The following is a 22,693-nucleotide window of genomic DNA, read 5'->3' on the forward strand; positions in this document are numbered from 1 at the left end:
CAGAACTGCTTCCACTCTCTTCCATGTCCCTGTATTACAATGCTAGGAATTTGGCGGGGGCTATCTTATATACCGGGGGGCGTATTCACTAATGATTGGCCTATGGACCCCCTAGTCACTCCAATCACATTCCTAGCATTCTCCTGCCCCCTCAATTGGCTTCTACTGATGGTTCTGGTCCAATCACAGGCTTTTAAAGCCCATTTCCTGTACCATTGCATTTTGGTCGGTTCTGGTTGCCGAATTCCGAACTTTTTCAGCAAAAAGTTCGGAATTCGGCCGAACCTCGAACAGCCAATGTTCGGGTCGAACCGATGGCCGACCCGAACCATTCGATCATCCCTACCTATGAGTAGAGATTGGTGTGTTCAGAGGATTGGAGGAATAATACCTGCAATCAAGTGACTTACATCCATGTTCTGTTGAGCTTGGTGGGTCCAGAGAAGTGGAGGAATCCAACTTATGTGTTTAAGAGAATTACATGTATGTTCCGGTGAGTTTATGCAGTCCAAAGGGGTGTGCTGAGGAACTTTTCTTAGTTTTTGTGTCTGAAGCTCCATTGAATATACCATTTGGAGTGGTTTATTTAATTATTCAAGCACAATAGTGGGACTTTCAATTTGAATTTTATTATGGATGCAGAAATGGACATCATATTTATTCGATTTTTTGGTTTTGCTTTACACATTATTTTTGGATTCGCTCGTTTAATGATATTTATATTTTTTACTGGTGTTTTTAATTCTGCCTTGGGAATATATTGATTTTTTTACTTTTACACATCATTTTTTGCGTTTAGCTGAAAATTTGTTCACAAAAATTCTATTACAAGTTTTGTTGGGTTTAGCGCTGCCTGTTTTAAAATAAACTCTATTTATTTTATTAACTCAACATAGTTTTATCTTTTAGAATTGATCAAAATTTTGGAGATTTTGTTGTGTATGCATAGGCTAATAATTTTTTTTTCTATTGAAATTATTGTTTTGATACGGCTTTTTTGTATCTATCATTGTATGTACAAAATCCAAGCAGCACATTTTGGTTCTACACATCCTGCAGAAAATATATGCTTCGGTGGGACTTTCGCAAACTTTCAAAGCTGTGATGTATATGAGAAAATAGTAAATACCGAAGAAATGGTCCATCCAACTGAGGTGAAAAATGGGAGGCATGGGCAAGCAGAAAAAGGGTTAAAGGACAGTGTAGTAAAAGAGGTATGTTGGCCTTGTTATTTGATGAGTTATCACATTTTACTGTAACAGTAGCAGTCTTATCATTGCACTTAACATTTCCTGCTGATTAGATTGTATGATACCAAACAGAACTCAGTAAATGACAGCTATCAAAATAAATGGAAACATAAGATCTGTATAAATAGGGTGATTAAGTAGGCCAGGGGATCCACTGAATTCAAGAAGCAAATCTTTCAGGTCAGTGGCACAATTGTATCTATTACAGCACTGCTTGTCATCTTCTTCACAAGTGTATGTGTGTGTTGTGTGTCTCTCTACTGAAATTATGTCAGAATGGGATGGGGCATAAATGTGCAATTTCTATATTTCGACTGTACAATTTGACTTTTATAACAATTATGTGCAATTTAAAATCCAAAACTAAAAACATGCTTTGCTCTTTCATTCCCCAATAAGGAGCAGAATCACTTCAGTAATATAAATTTTGCTTTAAAAAATAAAAAATGTACTCTGTTTTTTTTTTTTTTTTTCTTTTCTTTTTTTTTCCTGGGATAGGGGTATATTTAGATTTTGCGTTTAAAAATAAAAAATGTACTCTGGTTTTTTAGTTTTTTTTTTTCTTTTTTTTCCTGGGATAGGGGTATATTTAGATTTTGCTTTAAAAAATAAAATATGTACTCTGGTTTTCTAGATTTTTTTCCTGGGATAGGGGTATATTTAGAGAAGTTTATTTTATTTCATTCAGTGTTTTTTTTTATAAGTGCTTTTTCCTTTTTTTTTTTGCATTTCATTTTTATTTTTGTACTCTAATACTAACTTATTTAAAAAAAAAATTAAGTATTTTATATTTTGAAATAAATAAATAAAATAACAAGGCTGTTTTTGACACAAGTAAAGTTCCAGAATTGTTGAAAAGAGCTACCTTCAGGATTGCATCCTTAGCAGCCACCAAAAGAAAAAGGTACTTTTACTTTTCCTAGGATTACAAGGCATTTGGCCAAAATGGAGGATTTTCACTATTATCTTCCGATTTGCTATTACATTTCAGGGAATTTAAAGTGGCTCTAAAGCCCCAACATTTTTACCTTACCCTTTTTTTTAAAATAACAAACATGTTATATTTACCTGCTCTGTGTAATGGATTTGCACAGAGCAGCCCCCATCCTCCTCTTCTTGGGTCTTCTGCATGTGCTCCCTGATCCCCCCTCCCCCGCTAAATGCCCACCATAGCTTGCTTTGGGAGCACTTGTGCGGCCTTGCTCCTGAGCCTGCTCTGTGTATTTATAGACACACAGAGCGCGGGCTCGGCACCCTCCTAAATTGTCCTTACTAGCTGTGATTTACAGCAACTGGAGCCAATGGTTGCTGTCAGTCAAATCCTGTGAGAGAGTGGGGGGAGAGCTGAGCAGTACTGTGTGTGTGTCAATATATGCACACAGCCTGGCTCAGGATCGAGCCTGCAGGTGTGCCACCATAGGAAGTGGCTTCCTATGGTGGAACTTCAAAAAGAGGAGGAGCCTGGACACCAGAAAAGGAATTTTGAAAATGTTCTGTGCAAAACCAGGTAAGTATAAATTACTTTTAAAAAATAGTTTGCAAATGCTTTAAAACTTTCAAATTCATGAAATCCTTCAAATCTGAAGATCAAAGCTGTAGTAAACTTTCAAACAGAACTGTATTTTATAAAAAATTTTTTTTTACCAAAATAAGGTTTTTTTTTTAAATACAAAAAAAAAAAAATATTACCCTATATACTACTATACATTGCAGGTCATTATAAAGCAGTGGCTAGAAAATTCGTTCCAGGACATGCAGTAACCTACTTACACTTGTTTAAGCGCTTGAAAGTAATTTTTTTTTTTTTTTTAAATACCAAACATTATACTTACCTAGACCAGCCCCAATCCCCCTTTTATCAGGTCCTCTGCCAGCACTCCTCGCTCCTCTTCTTCTTGGTGTGCCACCATAGGAAGCCGCTTCCTATGGTGTCACACCTGCGGTCTCGATCCTAAGCTGTGCTGCCTGCATCAATAGGCACAGGCAGCAAAACAAGACCCTACCCCAGCTTTCGCATTACTTGATTTGACTGACAGCAGCAGGATGCTGCTAATTGCTTTCCCTTCTCTTAGCAAATCCTGTGAGAGCGAGAAGAAGAGGAGAGAGCTGCCGCAGACGGGCATAGCGCTGGATCGAGATCAGGCTCAGGTAAGTATAAAGAGGGATGAGGGGGGCCATTATCGGAATGCATTAAGGTAAAAAATGTTTAAGCTTTACAACCACTTTAAGTAACATGTTTTCATGGTGTTTGTTAGCAAATACTACATTTGCTCTAGGTACAAATATGTAGTGTGCCAAAAGTATGCAGCTTTAACACAGCTTTCTGTCAGGAATATACATTTAAATAAAAGCTAAATATTCTTTCTAAAAGCACTGTATGCATTTTCCAAGCCTGTCCAACAAATCCAGGATCCTCATATGTATATAATATAATGGACTAGAAAGTGTATAAACTCACCAAATGGTGATGGACATATTGTTGACTTAAACTCACCTTTTCTTGTAGAATGCATTTCAACAAAATCTTGGCCTTATTATCAGTTCTGGTCGTCTGTACCTGGGCTTCCAGTTTCTTTGATGAAGAATGGCATGCTTGGAAGTTGAAATATGGTAAACAGTTATACATATAAACATCATGAAGAATATAATATAATGTTTAGATATTCAATTTTTTTACAGAGTAGCTGGAATTTTTCTACCAGTCCCTGCAGGAACTTACAATCAAACGTCTATGTTTTACTGATATACAGTACTTCTGGGTCAGTTTCATCTGATGCATTTTTAGCTAGAACTATGATTGGGAGGATGAAGGAGCGCCTAGAGAACATTCACACTAACAAACTGTACAATAGTGCAGCTATACAATGTAATACAACCAATATAATGTAACAGGGCTAGCCACTAGGAATGAGTTTCAGCTTCAGTTCAGCATAAGTTTGACCAGAATCCAATCTATTAACAGTTTGGTGATGGGGCAAAAAACTGCTCTTATTTTGCCAGTTCACCTGCCCATGCAAACCTCCAGCTGATGTAGACAAAAGTCTGTCAATTACCTAATTGTAACTCAACAACCAGAGGAAAAAACAACATATATATGGCAACTTACTGGACTTTTTTTAAATTGTTACTTTATTGATTATCAAAAACGGTTAGAATATACAAATCCATATATTAAAATTGGTAGCACACACAACAAACACACCTAAAATCACGTATACACACCTCTCAATCATAGCAAAAAACATTCCCCTGTATGCAATATAACTATAATCTCTAATATATATATATTTATATACATAAATATATATATATATATATACACACACACACACTATAATACCAAAAGTATCGGGATGCTTGTCTTTATACACACATGAACTTTAATGGCATCCCAGTCTTAATAAGTTCAATTTTGAGTTGGCCCACGCTATCGGGTTGAGGTCAGGACTCTATGCAGGCCACTCCAAACGTTCTCATCCAAGTCTTTATGGACTTTTCTTTGTGCACTGGTCTAAATCATTTGGCGGATGGAATATTATGGTGTAGGTTTGATTTTAAGGGGTTGGGCTTGGCCCCTTAGTTCCAGTGAAGGGAACTCTTAAGGCATCAGCAAACCAAGACATTTTGGACATTTTTATGCTCCCAACTTTGTGGGAACAGTTTGGGGATGGCCCCTTCCTATTCTATCATGACTGCGCACCAGTGCACAAAGCAAAGTCAATAAAGGCATGGATGAGGGAGTTTGTGCTGGAGGAACTTGACTGGCCTGCCCAGAGTCCTGACCTTAACCTGATAGAACACCTTTGGGGTGAATTAGAGTGGAGACTGGGAGACAGGCCTTCCCATCCAACATCAGTGCCTAACCTCACAAATGCGCTTCTGGAAGAATGGTCAAACATTCCCATAGACACACTCCTAAACCTTGTGAACAGCCTTCCCAGAAGAGTTAAAGAGGGCATAGCTGCAAAGGGTGGGCCAACTCAATATTGAACCCTACAGTTCATGTGCGTGTAAAAGCAGGTGTCTCAATACTTTTGGTAATGTAGTGTATATGTGTATGGGGTAGGGCTGGTGATCCTAATGATGAATGGGAATAAATTCTGGTCACAAATGAGTTCTTATGCAAGTAGCAGTTCATGGCACCCAGCCATAGATAGAATTTCTGTCAAGCAACACAATTGAAGTTCCAGAATAGATCCAGGACATATGGTGAAATGATGATCAAGTCCCCAGTTAGTTTGTTAATCAAGGTATGATGTGGTCCAGAGGAGAATCAATGTTCACTGGTTGTGTACAGTTATATCAGCTTCGTAGGCATATATATATATATGAATACAGCCATAGCAATAATAAATCAGTCAAGAGATAAATGTGAACATGGATATCACCTTCCTTGCACATCAGTCATGTTCCAGGTTGCACAAAGTGAGTAAATCCCATCACCAACTTGGAAATAAATCCTCACTTTCCTAAATGTCCATGTGTGTCACAGAGACCAGATTTTCATGAAATGTTCCATAGGGTGCATGCATGCATGTTATACTTATCAGTCCAGACATCTCTGAAGATATAAGACCAGAATTGCCATTTCAGGAAGATTCCTGCTTGGATGTTGAAGTCCCTGACCGGACTTCATTTTGCCTCTAAAGCAGCCAACTTGGGTCCAGCAAAACCGGTCAGGCTTCATTTTACAATCCACATCCACCCTCTCTCCTAGGGTGATCCCCATGCCTGTGACTTGGGACATCCAAGCAGGAGTCTTCCTGAAATGGCAATTCTGGTCTTATATCTTCAGAGACATCTGGACTGATAAGTATAACATACATGCATGCACCCTATTGAACATTCCATGACGCAAACCATTCAATATACGCTTAATGGTAATTTTTTTTACCAAAAACATGTAGCAGTATACATATTGGCCTAAATTTATAAATACATTTAATTCTTTTCATTTTTTTATTGGATATGTTATATAGCAGAAAGTAAAAAATATTGTTGTTTTTCCAAAAATTATGATCTTTTTTTGTGTATAGCGCAAAAAAAAAAAAAAAAATTCAGTGGTGATCAAATAACACCAAAAGAAAGCCCTATTTGTGGGAAAAAGGACAAACATTTTTTTGGGGCACAGTGTTGCACAACTGTGCAATTGTTAAGGTACAATGGTGCCATTTATCAAAAAAATAGCCTGGTCATGAAGGGGGGAAAATCTTCTGAAGGTCAAGGGATTAATATTGATAGCTTCTGCTATCTACATTTTTAATGTGTAAAATTACTTTTAATGTGTAATGGCTTTGTCACCCTTAACTGTAAAGCTCACACCAATCATTTGAACCTATAACATAACAGGAAAAACATATGCCTCTGTGGAGGTAGAGGAGTCACGGAGGAAAGCTTGGGAAGACAACTGGCACATGGTTCAGAAACATAATGCACTGGCTGACAAAGGCCTCAGCACCTTCAGAATGGCAATGAATCATTTTGCAGATCTGGTAAGAGAACACATTATACTGCTAGTTTCCGAAATCTCTTCTATAAGACCTCATCGATTAAGAGAAGCACTGACTCTTATCAAAGACAAGACTTGTTTAGTGATAAACGTAGCTGTTGGGCCCAACAGTCACAGGCTTCCAGATAAAACGGTTACTTGCCTTTCAGATCAGATTTTGCACAATGTAATGTGCAATGTAAGAACTAAAATATCATGAATGTTGACAGAGAAACGGGTGTAGAGAAGGACACGGACATTGATTGTGGTTGTAGAAAAAGAATAGTACAAAAGAGACAAGAGTGGAAGGAAGAAGGTGGACAAATGAGACACATAGCTTAAAATGGGACGGAGACAACGAATCACATAAAGTAGGCTAGTAACATAAAAAGGCAAATAGGAAACACTGGTGCAAACAATAGGCCTGGTTTACATAAGAATAGGCATAGTCACAGTCACATAATGACCCTGCAAACCAGACTGCACAGCTTAAAGTGTTACTAAACCCAGGACCCTGCATTCATTATATCTGGTGTCCCACAGTACAGAGTCTCATCTGCAGTTATGGCAGTCTTGTGACTTCTATCAGGCTTGTAGGAGAAGTTTTCATTTTCATTCCCCCCCCCCCCCCCGGACTGTTCTATGAGGCTGCATGGCCCCCTGACCCTCTGTCTGGATAGTGCTGATTGGCCCTGTGCTGACCACATGCACTCTCGCAGAAAAAAAAAAAAAAAACCCTTTAGCAATACGCACCAAACTGAGCATGTGCAGCTTGCCCCCAAGGCTCTGTAGCATAACGAAATAGATCGGAGACTGTAGAAGAAGGGGAGGATCAGAGAAGACAGGATCAAATAGTCTTTTTATACAGTGCAGAGGATTAACCCCTTAGGTTCCACCAGGTTTGAGTATAACAAGCATGCATTACTGCATATACAGACTGATTTTACTGTTGTGGGTTTAGTAACACTTTAAAGCTGAACTCCAAGTATGATCTTTATTGCATACTTATATTGGGGTAGTTGGATCAATGCAAGTATTTATTTCTCATACCTGATGGACTGCTGGGGAAGCTAACAATCGCTGTAGCAGTAGGAGAGATAACAACAAGAGAAGGGCGTAGCGACCTAGTGCATTACCACTAAAAAGCAGCAGCTCCTTTCTGGCTCTAAGGAAGAGGGTTCACCCTCGAAATGCGTCAGCCTAGCCTTAACAGATCCATGCAGACCTCTGCATGCTATCCAGCACCGTGCAGTGCCTTGGCTACCATTGGAGATCTTGTGTTGATCATGTTTACATGTGTGCTATCTACAATTGTTTTGTGAGTATAATATACACATTTTTAAAATATTTTAATAAACCTTTTTAGTGGTAATGCACTAGGTCGGTGCGCCCTTCTCTTGTTGTTGTCTTTTAGTGTGTTTCGGATAAACTTGGTCCTGAGGGGGCAGCAAGACCACAAGCAATACCAACAAAACTCCATTGAACTTCTATATACATATTCTATTCCCCCATCATACACCACCCGAGCGCAGGAGATATGTTTTAAACTATGGAGATTCTTCTACTACAGAGATAGCCGTGATCGTCTGGGCCCTGTGCCAAGGAGGTTCCACTCTGCAAACTGACCACAGGGGTCACTTACCTGGCAGTGCCATCATTAAAAGAACGTCTTGTATTTTGTTTTTGACATGGTGTAGAGGACGAGTGGTGATGTCACGATGCAAATCATTGTAGTCAGTGAGCACAGGAGAAGTTGCTTAGCACAAGGCCTGGTAGATCGTAACTATCACTGTAATTGTGCTGACTTCTACAGTGATTGTCAGCTTCTACTGTGGCCCTTCAGGTAGGAGATATGTATAATTACATTGGTCCAATGTAAGTATACACATCACATACCTAGACTGCAGCTTTAGGAGCACTCTCACAATATATGCACACACCTATGATAGCAAATAATAGGTAACTAACTAACATATGTGGTTTGCTAAGCAGCACATGTTCCAGCATGTCCTAATGTGGGCCAGCTATGTGATGACAAATTTAGGGTAATGATAAAACTTCCTCTAAGTGCACACCAATATCCCTAAAGGTGACTGTAAAGAAGTATTGAAAGAGAAAAATCCATAGTACTTTATTCGCAGAGGGTATTTGTAGTCCACATGCCCAGAAGTGCAAGGCTGATACTTCCAAATACTTATTGTAATGATAGATAGCTGTACTTACGCTTCATTGTTTGTACCTATACCATGGCATACGGGCTTGTTTAATCTTCTCCATTGGTTGGTTTTTCAAACCATAATACACAGTTGTAGTGATTGTACATTCGATGTTCGTGTTTTATTTTTTTTAGACAGACACTTAACAATCATAATGGTATCATTTCTGCAATAGAGTCTGCAGGATTGGTAGGTAAATACTAGTGATCGACCGATATCGTTTTTCATTGCTGATACCGATACCGATATTTTGGTCATCGTGTATCGGTATCGGCCGATATGGGCCGATATTTTCATACATTTAAAAAAAAAAATTAATTTTTTTTTTACTTGACAGGTACTCTTGTGGAGGGATCTGGGGGTCTAAAAGACCCCAAACCCCTCCTCTGCACTTAAAAGCATTCAAAACGCCAAGTGCAGCTGTTTTGAATGCTGTAATTTTTTGTAATCTGGCGCCAGTACCCGGAAGTGTACTGTCATGACTTCATGTCATGACGGGTTTTTGCTGCATGGAGACCCGATCAGAGCCCAATGCGGCTTTGATCGGATCTTCAGTGGCAATGCAGGCGTCCCCTCCCGCTCCTTGTAATGACAGCCGAGCGGCTTCTCAGCCACATCGGTTGTCAATACAAGACAGCCGACCGTTGGCTATCGACGCCGGTACCGGGTGGATGCCTCTAGCTGCAGGCATCACTCCGGTACAGCACTTTCCCGAAATATCGTCAATATCGGTAACCTCCGGGGCCGATTCCGATATATCGGGGAAAGTGCATATCGGCCCTCGATATATATCGGCTTTGCTGATACTCGGTCCATCCCTAGTAAATACATTACTTTAAAGCTGAACTCCAGTAGGGAAGATAAGGGAGGTTTGGGGACTTTAAATATACCCCTAGTGTATGATTCAACAGAACATATAAGTTAATATAAGGCACAATTTTATTAAAGACAGTTTAAAACCATATAGACATTAGATACATCACAAAGGCAAGCAATCCGTGTCCTTCAAATGAAGTCTACGCGTTTGTCGGATATGCCACTTCTTCAGGGCTCGCCAAGGTTTTTGTATGTTCAGAGAGCTTGCCCACAATCATAAAAACAAATCTGCAATGGGAATAGAGAAAGCAATAAACAAACAAAATAAGCATTGACATATTCCAAAGATACAGGACTGGTCACATTTTACATGATACATCATACACAGATATGTCAGTATCAACCGAAAAGAAAAGATATACATATTTCATATAGGTTTATACATTCCTCCTGTTTAAAAAAAAAACTCACAGGCACAACCCATATTAATTGATATTGTAAAGTTTCTTAACCTAAAAAGGATATAGACAAGATGCAGAGATATACAGTGGGGAAGAGTCAATAGATTTCCATGCCTGGGATACATATCCACTCCACTAGTGTAACATTTATACTCCATTCCACACTTACTTTTCTGCTTAATTTACTCAGTAGGGAAAAGTTAACATTTCTGTTGTGTCTTTATTTCTAGATTTTTTTTTTTTTTTGGGAGGGAGGGGGAGGGGTGTAATTTTTCCTAACTTCCTGTCCCTCTGACCCCCATTCAAGAAAATGGGAGACATAGTAGTCAGCAGGATAAGAAAACGTGGACTGCAATAAAAACATTTACATAAATTCTAGCCCTTCACTGACAAGGACTTAGGAAAAGTCTTCTCAACAGGGAAGCAGGTGGCAAAAAAAAAATTGGTTGTGGCTCTAGACATTCTCCATGTTATTCAAAGCCAAATTAAAAGATTTGAATTGTGCTGGGCTTTAAAGACCCAATTTCTATTTGCAGAATATGTAGGGACAAAACTTTATTTATGTTGACACTTTATGTTTCAGACAAATGAAAAAGTGAAATCAACGAGCTGCCTGTTTCCTACAGAACACCCAGTGAATATTCCAAAACACACATATGGCTTACAAAGTCATCTACCTGAGCATGTTGACTGGAGAGATTCAAAATGTGTGACTCCTGCTAAACAACAAGGCATCTGTGGGTCCTGCTGGGCTTTTGCTACGGTAAGAAACGCTCACCCTTTACTACTTTTTTTTTTAAAGCTACTGCAAAACTTATCCAATTGTTATTATTATAAGGTTGGTTGTTTTTTTTTTTTTTTTTTTTGTTTAATGGGTTCTGGACCAGAAGGATTTGCCCCCTTAACCACTTAAGCCCGGAAGATTTTACCCCCTTCCTGACCAGGGCCTATTTTGCGATTCGGCACTGCATGACTTTAACGGACAATTGCGCGGTCGTGCGACACTGTACCCAAATTAAATTGATGTCCTTTTATTCCCCACAAACAGAGCTTTCTTTTGGTGGTATTTGATCACCTGTGCGATTTTTACTTTTTGCGCTATAAACAAAAAAGAGCAACAATTTTGAAAAAATAACAATATTTTTCACATTTTCTTATATGAAATTCCCAAAAAAAAAAATGTAAAAATCTAATTTTTTAAAATTTTAGGCCAATTTGTTTTCTGCTACATATGTTTGGTAAAAAAAAATCGCAATAAGCATATTTTGATTGGTTTGCGCAAAATTTATTGCGTTTACTAACTAAGGGAAACATTTTTGTAATTTTTATCGTTTTTTTTTTAACGAGTAATGGCGGCGATCTGCGATTTTTTTTTGCGGGACTGCGACATTGTGGCAGACAGATCGGACCCTTGACTGACATTTTTGACACTTTTGGGGTTACCAGTGACATTACTACAGTAATCAGTGCTATACATATGCACTGTTACTGTAAAAATTACACTGGCAGGGAAGGGGTTAACTTTATTGGTGATGCAGGGGTTAAGTGTGTCCCTATGGGCGTGCTTCTATCTGTAAAGGGGTGTGGCTAGTGATGTAACTACTGAGACATACGATCCTACATAGCAGGATCGTATGATCTCTGCAGATAGATCAGGGAGAATGACAGGCGGCTTTGTTTACATTAGCCGCCTGCCTTTCTCCCTCTGCACCGGAAGATCGCGAGTGACCGGTAGTACTACGTCACTTTGCCTGTGCGGGGCTGACTGCCGCCATAAATAGTTGTGTGGCGGTCGGCAAGTGGTTAATGACCAGGCCATTTTTTGTGATTTGGCACTGCATTATTTTACCGGAAAATAGCGCAGTCATGCGACACTGTATCCAAATATGTCCTTTTTTTTCCAACAAATAGAGCTTTATTTTGGTGGTATTTGATCACCTGTGCGATTTTTATTTTTAGCGCTATAAACAAAAAAAGAGCGAAAATTATGAAAAAAATATATATATATATTTCACATTCTGCTATATATCATTCCCAATAAAAAAAAATTAAAAATCAAATTTTTTCATCATTTTAGGCCATTTTGTATTCTGCTACATATCTTGATAAAAAAAATCCCAATAAGCGTATTTTGATTTGTTTGTGCAAAAGTTATCATGTCTACAAACTAGGGGAAAGATGTATATCATTTTTTTCATTTTTTTTTTAATAGTAATGGCAGCGATCAGCGATTTTAAGCGAGACATTGTGGCAAACAGATCAGACCCCTAACTGAAATTTTTTATATTTTTCGGGGGACCAGTGACATTACCACAGTAATCAGTGCTAAAAATATGCACTGTTACTGTAATAATGACACTGGAAGGGAAGGGGTTAACACAGGGGCGACCAAAGGGTTAAGTGTATGCCTAGGGGGTGTTTTCTAACTGTGAGGGGGATAGGCTTGTGGAATCAACACAGAGACCTGTCATCCTAAATAGGAGGGTCACAGGCGCTCTCTGCTGATTCCCGAGAGAGAACAACAGTCTGCTGTGTTTACGATGGCAGACCACCGTTTTCATTCCACGGGGAGTGATCGCGGGTGCCCGGTGGCAATCCCCCATAAATCAGCTTCCCCGCTGGCTAATGGGGGCACAAGTGTGCCTCTAGTGGCGCAGGAACGTTCCCGCAAACCGCCATACAGGTACGGCGGTACGCGCAGCCGAGCCAGCCTGCCACAGCATATCTGCGGCGGGCTGTCGGCAAGTGGTTAAAGCATTTCTCCACTCTGAAAAAAAATGTAAAATCAGCAGCTACAAATCCTGTAGCTGCTGACTTTTAATAAATAGACACTTACCTGTCCAGGAATCCAGCTCCATCCTTACCTGGGCTACTTCTTCACTAGCCTTTGGGTTCCCGATGCCGACATTCTAACTCTGGGCAGCCAGCTTTGCTGTTTTTGACTTCACATTTGGCTGCCCACTGTCCATGCACATGCCATGCTTCGATTTGTGACTGATCCCATAGTCTTCTGGGATTCGTGTCATGTCCCAGAAGACTGCAGGGAGGGAGTAAGGAAAAAGGACTTATGCTTGGATCACCTAGACGATCTGAGTGGAAGTGGGGGTGGACACCTGCCATAACTAGGTACCCGCACACCCCCCCCCCCCTTCCCTCCAAAAAAAAAAAATATTCTAAATATGGTAGAGGAGGGGGGAGGAGGACTTAAAGTGGAACCTCCCCTTTTGGGTCAAGTTCCACTTTAATATAGGAAAAATAACACAAACATTACAAAATACTTAATACTTAATAAAGTGGTTCTAATGGCAGAAGGTTTTTTATCTTAATGTATTCTATGCATTAAGATAAAAAACCTTATGTGTGCAGCAGCCCCCCAAATACTTACCTCGATCCAGCGATGTTGCATGAGAGCCTCGGCTGTCTGGGACTCTCCCTCCTGATTGGCTGAGACACAGCAGTGGACGCCATTGGCTCATACTGCTGTCAATCAATGTCAATGAGCCAATGAGAAGAGAGAGGGGGCGAGACCGAGCTGAATGGACTCACAGAGCAGCTTGGCTTGGGTGCCCTTATAGCAAGCTGCTTGCTATGGGGTCACTCGGCAGGAAGGAGGTGCCAGAAGTGCCTGCGAAAGACCCGAGAAGAGAAAGATTTGGGCTGCTTTGTGCAAAACCGGTGCACAGAGCAGGTAAGTATAACATGTTTGTTATTTTTACCCTCCCCCCCCCCCAAAAAAAAAAGTAAGACTTTAATATCATTTTAACCTTTTCACTGTGTTTGCTTTTTTGTACACGTTTAAAAAATAATTTTAGGCATGAAGATTGTTTTAAACCCCCAAAACATTATATATTTTCTGAAATCGGACACCCTGGAGAATAAAATAGTGGTAAGGTGAAATCTTGTGTTACACAATATTAGCGTAATGGTTTATCAAGCACGAAATAGCGATAAAAAACACACAAACGTTCCTTGTTTATTTTGCACACAAACGCAATATATTACCCAAATTTCAGTAAATTATAAATGAGTTTACGCTGAATAAATTGTGTGTGCCTGTGAAACTTTGGTATTATTCAGAATTATTGCTTTCATCTTGTTGTCTATGTGATATGTAATATGTGTAGCACAATTGATACTTGTGTGCCTAAGCACCCCTGAGTAACTTTACATTTTTTTTACACTTTTTTTTTTCACTAAACTTTATTTTTTCATCACATAAGGGACAACAAGTCCCATATGTATTTCTTTTCTTGGTCAGAGGTTCTTTTTAATAATATCTGAGGTCCTTTAGAGTCAGACCATTGTTGTCTTCTGCCCTCTTCTGAAGCTAATGAAGCACAGATCAGATCTTACTTAGCCAGACACAGAAATAATATTTTACATGTTGCTTCTGGGTTCTTAGTTGGAAGGGGAACATCCATTTGTGATGTCCCACCCCCTCTACCTAGTGGCATCTGCCATGGTGGTCCTGGGTCCCCCAATGGGAGCGCAGAGTCTGGTAAACATGGCAGAGGTGTGTGCAGGGGAACAACTGTTGCAGGGGTGTGTGTACAGCTGCCCAATCACTTCCATATGACAGCCAACAGTCGGCTTGTCAGATTTACACACATGGCCAACATATGACATATATCAGTGGCAGCAAAAGGGTAAAAGGTCCACCAAAAATGATATTGCAGTGACATGTGACCATTTCCTACTTATCTCAAGGTCTATATTGGAGAGATCTCTATGCTTGAGTTCCTGGGTCTACACATCTGCTGTGGTCATTTTAGGAGGGCCTGCATTCCTTGCTATATCTTACATACTATATATTTTATGTTATGGAGACTCCAACAGGTGCTGGAACACCCAGAAGCGAACTGGAACACCAAAATAATGAGTTGGATGAATACAGAGTTAGGAGTTATGGCAGGGAGATCTTGGTGTTGGAGTATGCAAGAAATCAGATGCCCACGAATGATTCAGATTATCAGGCTCAATCAGAGCCGGTGCTAGACTGTTTTACGCCCTAGGCAAAATCAGCTACTTGCGCCCCCCCCCCCAAAAAAAAAAATAAAATAAAAAGGGAAGGGGTTAAAAACTGCTCTATGTCATATCCAGTGCCCCTGATCTGATGGTTCCTCCATGTAATGCTGTCATACCCAGTGATCCCAATGTTCCTCTATGTCACATCAGGGGTCCCTGATGTTCCTCCATGTCCTACCCGGAGACCCTGATGTTTTTCCATGTCACACCTGGGGACCCTTATGTTCCTCCATGTCACACCTGGGGACCTCAATCCCCAATGGCACACCCAGGGATCCAAATTCCTCATGGCACACCTGGTGACCCCAAACCCCTGTCACACTTGTGACCACTCTCCCCCATGTCACACCTGGTGACTCCGATTCCCCATGACATACCTGGTGACCGCAATTCTCTTTCACACCAGGGATACTCCATGTCACACCAAGGGACCCTGATTCCCTGTTCTGGGGACACTTACTGGGCAGTATGAAGAGAGTAGCCTGCACTCTGCCCTCCTTCACCATGATCCTGCTGATTCCTTCTCCCAGGACGCTCCTCTCCTGGACCACAGTGCTCACCACAGCTCCAACCGGCTCCTGGTGGAGGAAGAAGCAGCAGTCAGAGAGCTCCACACCTCCTTCATCACCAACATCCTCAGACCATTCCGTTGCCTCGTCGCTTCTGCTCCAGTAAAGGTGCCGCCCTCCAGTGCCGAGCTCCGGCTCAGGTTCAGCTCTCCTCCACTCCCTGCTTAATACCGACCCAGGGAAATGAACGGCTGCCCACCAGCTCAGATTAGAGAGTCACTTCCCGCCCAGGGATTAGGCCGCTCAGCTCCAGATGAAGAGGATCATTTTGCAGCTAGCACTCCGGTGAGCTCCCTTCCTGCCCCTTGGGGCTCCCCCAACAATGGTGGAAAGCCAGGGCCTGGTAGTTCTGCCACTGTCCCAGACACCTGGCATCTTCCTCTGTCCCTTCTTCATCCCCCACTGCCGCCCCTTTCCTCAGCTTACAAGGATCATTCATGATGGAGAGTGAGTGCTGCTGCCTAGTTTGCCTAGTGGAAGCATAGGCCCTGGGCTCAATCTATAACTAAAATATCAGATTCAGTGGGAAACTGTCACTTTTATGGGAACACATGTAGTCTGAGTTACTAAAGGAATAGTGACTGTTCACTAAGCAAAGTGAATGTTCGCTTAGCTTAGTAAATAAGATGAAGATGTGTTCACTTCAATCATCCAAATCCTGTATTTTTAATTTCCTGTGCACATGATTGGGTACTTGACATAGACACACCTTCATCTCTGTGAAGAGTCTCTATACCTTTAATTAATGAGCACATTGAATCTACATAAGCAGTACTGGTCAGAAGAGATATTATACACCAAGATTGTTATGTTGGTTTCTGTCGATCAGTAACTATTTTTTTTTATATTGCCCAATAGTAAATCTTGAAATGTATGGTAATTCAAAGGCTACCATATACAGACCTCCTACTGAAAACTTGGTGATAATAAATCTGATCATGGTTGAAAACACCTCCACAAATATAACTGGGTAATACACACTGGGGCTCCATTCACGAAGCGGTATCCACCGCTTTAAGAAATTGGGCAACATACCGCATAGCGTTTTTGTCAAAAAATGTTTTCGCATTCACTAAAAAAATGCTTCTAAAATACCACAGGCAGTATTTTTCCGAAGTTTGCAGCATTTATCTCATGAAATCATGCAGTATTTTATCTCATGTGATATCCAGTGGGATGGATACAGTGGAGAAGGATTAGAACCCCTGTCAGTATTTATTGCTAATAATGAGGTTTAAACCATAGAAGTATGCCAACTTACTAAGTCAGTGCAGTCCCTGCTGCATATGTATTAAAGTGGTTGTAAACTTGCAAATAATGTTTGTACCTATAGGTGAGCCTATGATAATGGTTACCTATAGGTACTGTAAATATCTACTAAACAGTGCAAGTTTAGGAGATATTTACTGTATACTGAGCTGATGACGTCATCGGCGCACATGCTCTGAAGGAACGGCTGCCCATGCTGTTTCTTCAGAGCCCTGTGCCGTGAGCAGCGACAATCCGACAATAGTGATCCGACAATAGTACAGCGATCTCCCCCATAAGCTGTTGTGTTTCGACAGGAGGACGTGCCACCCCCCGGGAACACTCCAATCAACTCTCACTGCCATTGGCCATCCGACATACACATGGGCCGAATGTCAGCCATTTTTTTAACCGTCATTCGGCCTGTGTATTCCTGGCTTAAATCGGCATTTTAACTAACACAGGATTAACAGAGCAATAAACAGCATCAGTAATGAACAGTGTCAACAGTGAACAGTATCCACAGTGATGAATAATCTCATAGTAGTCCTTCTGCAGTCATTAATCAGTAAACGTCTCAGAGAGCACTCTGTATTGCTCCGCATGTATATATATATATATATATATATATATATATATATATATATATATATATATATATATATATATATATACAGTGCCTTGCTAAAGTATTCAGCCCCCTTGAACTTTGCGACCTTTTGCAACATTTCAGGCTTCAAACATAAAGATATAAAACTGTAATTTTCTGTGAAGAATCAACAACAAGTGGGACACAATCATGAAGTGGAACGAAATTTATTGGATATTTCAAACTTTGTTAACAAATAAAAAACTGAAAAATTGGGCGTGCAAAATTATTCAGCCCCTTTACTTTCAGTGCAGCAAACTCTCTCCAGAAGTTCAGTAAGGATCTCTGAATGATCCAATGTTGACCTAAATGACTAATGATGATAAATAGAATCCACCTGTGTGTAATCAAGTCTCCATATAAATGCACCTGCACTGTGATAGTCTCAGAGGTCCGTTTAAAGCGCAGAGAGCATCATGAAGAACAAGGAACACACCAGGTAGGTCCGAGATACTGTTGTGGAGAATTTTAAAGCCGGATTTGGATACAAAAAGATTTCCCAAGCTTTAAACATCCCAAGGAGCACTGTGCAAGCGATAATATTGAAATGGAAGGAGTATCAGACCACTGCAAATCTACGAAGACCTGGCCGTTCCTCTAAACTTTCAGCTCATACACGGAGAAGACTGATCAGAGATGCAGCCAAGAGGCCTATGATCACTCTGGATGAACTGCAGAGATCTACAGCTGAGGTGGGAGACTCTGTCCATAGGACAACAATCAGTCGTATACTTCACAAATCTGGCCTTTATGGAAGAGTGGCAAGAAGAAAGCCATTTCTTAAAGATATCCATAAAAAGTGTCGTTTAAAGTTTGCCACAAGCCACCTGGGAGACACACCAAACATGTGGAAGAAGGTGCTCTGGTCAGATGAAACCAAAATCAAACTTTTTGGCAACAATGCAAAACGTTATGTTTGGCGTAAAAGCAACACAGCTCATCACCCTGAACACACCATCCCCACTGTCAAACATGGTGGTGGCAGCATCATGGTTTGGGCCTGCTTTTTTTCAGCAGGGACAGGGAAGATGGTTAAAATTGATAGGTAGATGGATGGAGCCAAATACAGGACCATTCTGGAAGAAAACCTGATGGAGTCTGCAAAAGACCTGAGACTGGGACGGAGATTTGTCTTCCAACAAGACAATGATCCAAAACATAAAGCAAAATCTACAATGGAATGGTTCACAAATAAACATAACCAAGTCAAAGTCCAGACCTGAATCCAATCGAGAATCTGTGGAAAGAACTGAAAACTGCTGTTCACAAACGCTCTCCATCCAACCTCACTGAGGTCGAGCTGTTTTGCAAGGAGGAATGGGCAAACATTTCAGTCTCTCGATGTGCAAAACTGATAGAGACATACCCCGAGTGACTTACAGCTGTAATCACAGCAAAAGGTGGCGCTACAAAGTATTAACTTAAGGGGGCTGAATAATTTTGCACGCCCAATTTTTCAGTTTTTTATTTGTTAACAAAGATTGAAATATCCAATAAATTTTGTTCCACTTCATGATTGTGTCCCACTTGTTATTGATTCTTCACAAAAAAATTACAGTTTTATATCTATATGTTTGAAGCCTGAAATGTGGCAAAAGGTCACAAAGTTCAAGGGGGCTGAATACTTTCGCAAGGCACTGTATATATATATATATCTATACACATATATAAATCCCAGGAGAGGTACCTCTAACTATTAGTAACTCAGTTCAGGGTCCCTGTGGAAAGCTCAGGGTCCCTGTGGAAAGCATATGAATTGTAATCTTTAGCTGGCTAACCGTGGGGCCTAGTTTTTAAGATGGTGCACATAAGAACAGTCCTCTAAAGTTCTGCATGCAGTGATTTAATGCCATAGATTGGTGGTAAGTCCCTTTCTTACTCAGCTTGCTAGCAGCGGTAAAATCAAACAATGTAAGTGGCCACTCACTAGTCTCAGACGCATAGCAAACTCTGATCTGGACACAGGTTCAAGTCCATCCCTCCATTTACTCACATGGCAAGGTCCTTTCCCAGTCTACGTCTCCAACAGTTCAATGCAGCATACATTGAGTCCTTTCAGTTTCTCAAGTCCCACCAGCTTACCCTGGCGAGTGGAGGATGAACAGCATTGAAAGCCAACATGGGAGTCATGTATAGACACACAAAGCAGCTGCAGCACAGTGTCTTTATAGTGCCTCTCTCTCTCTAGCCAAGCACCTAGTCATTAGTTGCATGCGCTGATTAAACCCTGGTTTTCCAGCATGACTGTTTAACATAAGCTAGTTATTAGACCAGCTTCTGTTGAACAGACAATGGTACATGCAGAGTGAAGTTTGGCTGTTTCCTGCTGAATTGGCCAATGTTATATTTGTGTATACCAGCCTTAATTCTCTGATTTGATCTGTTTTAGGTGGGTGCTGTTGAATCACGGTTATGTTTAAAGAGCAAGGAGCTTGTGAAGCTAAGTGAGCAGCAGCTGGTAGACTGTGACTCTGACGACGGTGGATGCTGTGGAGGGTTCCCAGCCATTGCACTTTTGTATGCAGAGATGAATGGCATTATGAAGGCTGAAGACTATGAATACACAGGAAAGGTTTGCTTTCATTTTTTTCTGATTTGCACTGAGTTGGAACCTCACATCCAAATTGAAAACTATAATACTTCTTCCTTAAACAGTTATGATGAGTACCTAACACCAAGACAGATCTACAATTTTTTTAAAACCCTAGGTTATCCAAAAAAATCCAGAAAAATCTGCACAAGCAACAAAACTTACAATCAGTAGGATGTCTCCTTTGTGTTGATGTTCTTAGGTAAAATCCTCCTCCGTCCATGCCCCCTCCCAACCCCTGCTGCCATAATGATCCAGTGCAAGGGAGGTCAATAGAACTAGGGACTGTCACAGGCTGCCATCAAGAGATACCAATTATGTTCATCCTTTCCACCCAGCTCTACGTTCTCCACAACAGGTTGTGCTCTCCTGCAGCAGGACTGTTGGTGGAGAAAGTCAAGAGGAAGAAGGTTTCTCTATAGCTGCCTTGGGTCACTGGGGAAATTATCCTATTGGATGCTGTTACCACATGTTATTCTAGCAGCCATCTTGGGTCAGACAGAGCCTATTTAGGGCCTTGGCTCCCAGGTTTTGTGCGTTTTATGCAAGTGGGTAGTGTAGGGAGAGATATCCCGCCTGTCAGGGACAGTAGGGAATGGTGTCTGACAAGGAGGGAAAGCATAGGGTCGTGGTTCCTCTGGACATCTTCGTGATTGGGCATTAGATTACCAGGCCACATGTTGTGCTCTTTGCAGAAGCTGTAAGCCTGGAAGAGCATCGCTTATCCTCATTGCTGTAAACCGTCAGTGTACCGAGCTGGGCTAAACCCCCCCAGTTTCTGTGTTTCTGTTGTGAACCGTTACTGCATTCTTTAATACAAGTTCTTTATTGCACCCATCTGTGTGAATTCTTTTTATCTCACCAAGCTGCACTCCACCTACAGGCAGATGATTGTCTCCCACGTTCATTCATAGATCATGTTTCATTCATTAAAGCTGTAATACTGGCTTCTATGAATGGAGCAGCTGACCTGAAAGGATGGGCCTAGTTGGACAGAGGGGGATTTCACCCACAAGAGGCATAAGTCCAAGAAATGCATTTATTTTGGCTTCACTTAGGCTTTAAGACTGTATCTTCATCTTGTCCTAGGAAAGCTTTCTACATTCATTCAGTGGATTTATGCTTACACCACCTCTCCAGTGGCATATTCATTATCACCCTACCAAACCCACGTGAGGAAGCAATTCTCAGTCCTCTACCAAAATAGCTTCAGCATGTGTAACTGCAATGCACAAATTTAAATGGGCCCCAAATGTTCTTATCAATATTACCATCGTCATCTCCAGTGTCATCCCTGATTCTCTAGTTTTACTGACATTAGCTAAAAAAAATATGGAAAGACAAACATTTTCTTGGACATGTTGAAAAGTATACAATACAACAGGCTTTTTTTTCTTTAATCCTGGTCCTGGCAGTTAAACTGTCTTCCTTTAGTAAATGTTTATTTGACGCTTTAGGTGACTCACTGTGCTGTTTTCTCTGACGGCAAACATCATCATTTTTAGGAAACTTTGCACATACTGTTTAGGCGCCTGCTGCGATTTATTGCATTTGCTGATCAGTGAAATTGGAGTAACAAAGACTGTGTGAGTTTTCTGTATTTAAGGTAACACTAAACTCTGGTTTTAAAAAATATATACTGTTCAAGTAAAGTAGAGAAAATAATTATTTGATTCCCTGCAGATGTTATAAGTTTGCCCACTTACAAAGAAATTAAGGGTCTATCATTTTTATCGTAGGGGTATTTTAAATGATAGAGACAGAATATCAACCACAAATCTAGAAAAAAAACATTTAAACAAATGTTATAAATTGAGTTGCAGTTCAGTGAGTAAAATAGGTATATTGATCCCCAAGCAAAACATAACTTAGTACTTAGTGAATAAACCCCTGTTGGCAAGCACAGGGGTAAGACATTCCTTGTAGTTGGTTACCAGGTTTGAACACACCTCAGGAGGGATTTTGGTCCACTCTTCTTTACAGATCTTCTCTAAATCATTGCTGTCAAGTTTCTTGGCTGTTGCTTAGCAACTGGAAGTTTCAGCTCCCTCCATAAATGTTCTATAAAATTAAGGTCTGGAGACTGGCTAGGCCACTCCATGGCATTAATGTGCTTCTTCTTAAGCCACTCCTTTGTTGCCTTGGCAGTATGTTATGCTGGAAGACCCATCCATGACCCATCTTCAGTGTTCTGGCTAAGGGAAGAAGGTTCTGATCAAAGATTTTGCAATACATGGCCCCATCCATTGGCCCCTCAATGTGACAAGTTCGGCCTGTACCTTTAGCAGAGAAACAGCCCCAAAGCATAATGTTTCCATCTCCATTCTTGACTGTAGGGATGGTGTTCTTAGGGTCATAGTCAGCATTTTTCTTCCTCCAAA

General features: G+C 40.7%; 1 protein-coding gene across 1 annotated transcript in view; it reads left to right on the top strand.

Moving 5' to 3' along the window:
• The first annotated feature begins 1,389 nt into the window (after positions 1-1,389).
• LOC309552542 (uncharacterized protein) overlaps positions 1,390-22,693 on the top strand; it is a 126,466-nt gene continuing 105,162 nt past the window's right edge. The window contains exons 1-5 of the mRNA XM_082253496.1: positions 1,390-1,430; positions 3,757-3,860; positions 6,600-6,742; positions 10,815-10,994; positions 20,112-20,294. Of these exons, the coding sequence (XP_082109622.1) occupies positions 3,758-3,860; positions 6,600-6,742; positions 10,815-10,994; positions 20,112-20,294 (609 nt within the window). The 5' untranslated portion in view covers positions 1,390-1,430; position 3,757. The remainder of the gene's footprint in view (positions 1,431-3,756; positions 3,861-6,599; positions 6,743-10,814; positions 10,995-20,111; positions 20,295-22,693) is intronic.

This window comes from Pelophylax lessonae, assembly GCF_965119305.1.
Source record: "Pelophylax lessonae genome assembly, chromosome: 4".
Taxonomy (NCBI): domain Eukaryota; kingdom Metazoa; phylum Chordata; class Amphibia; order Anura; family Ranidae; genus Pelophylax; species Pelophylax lessonae.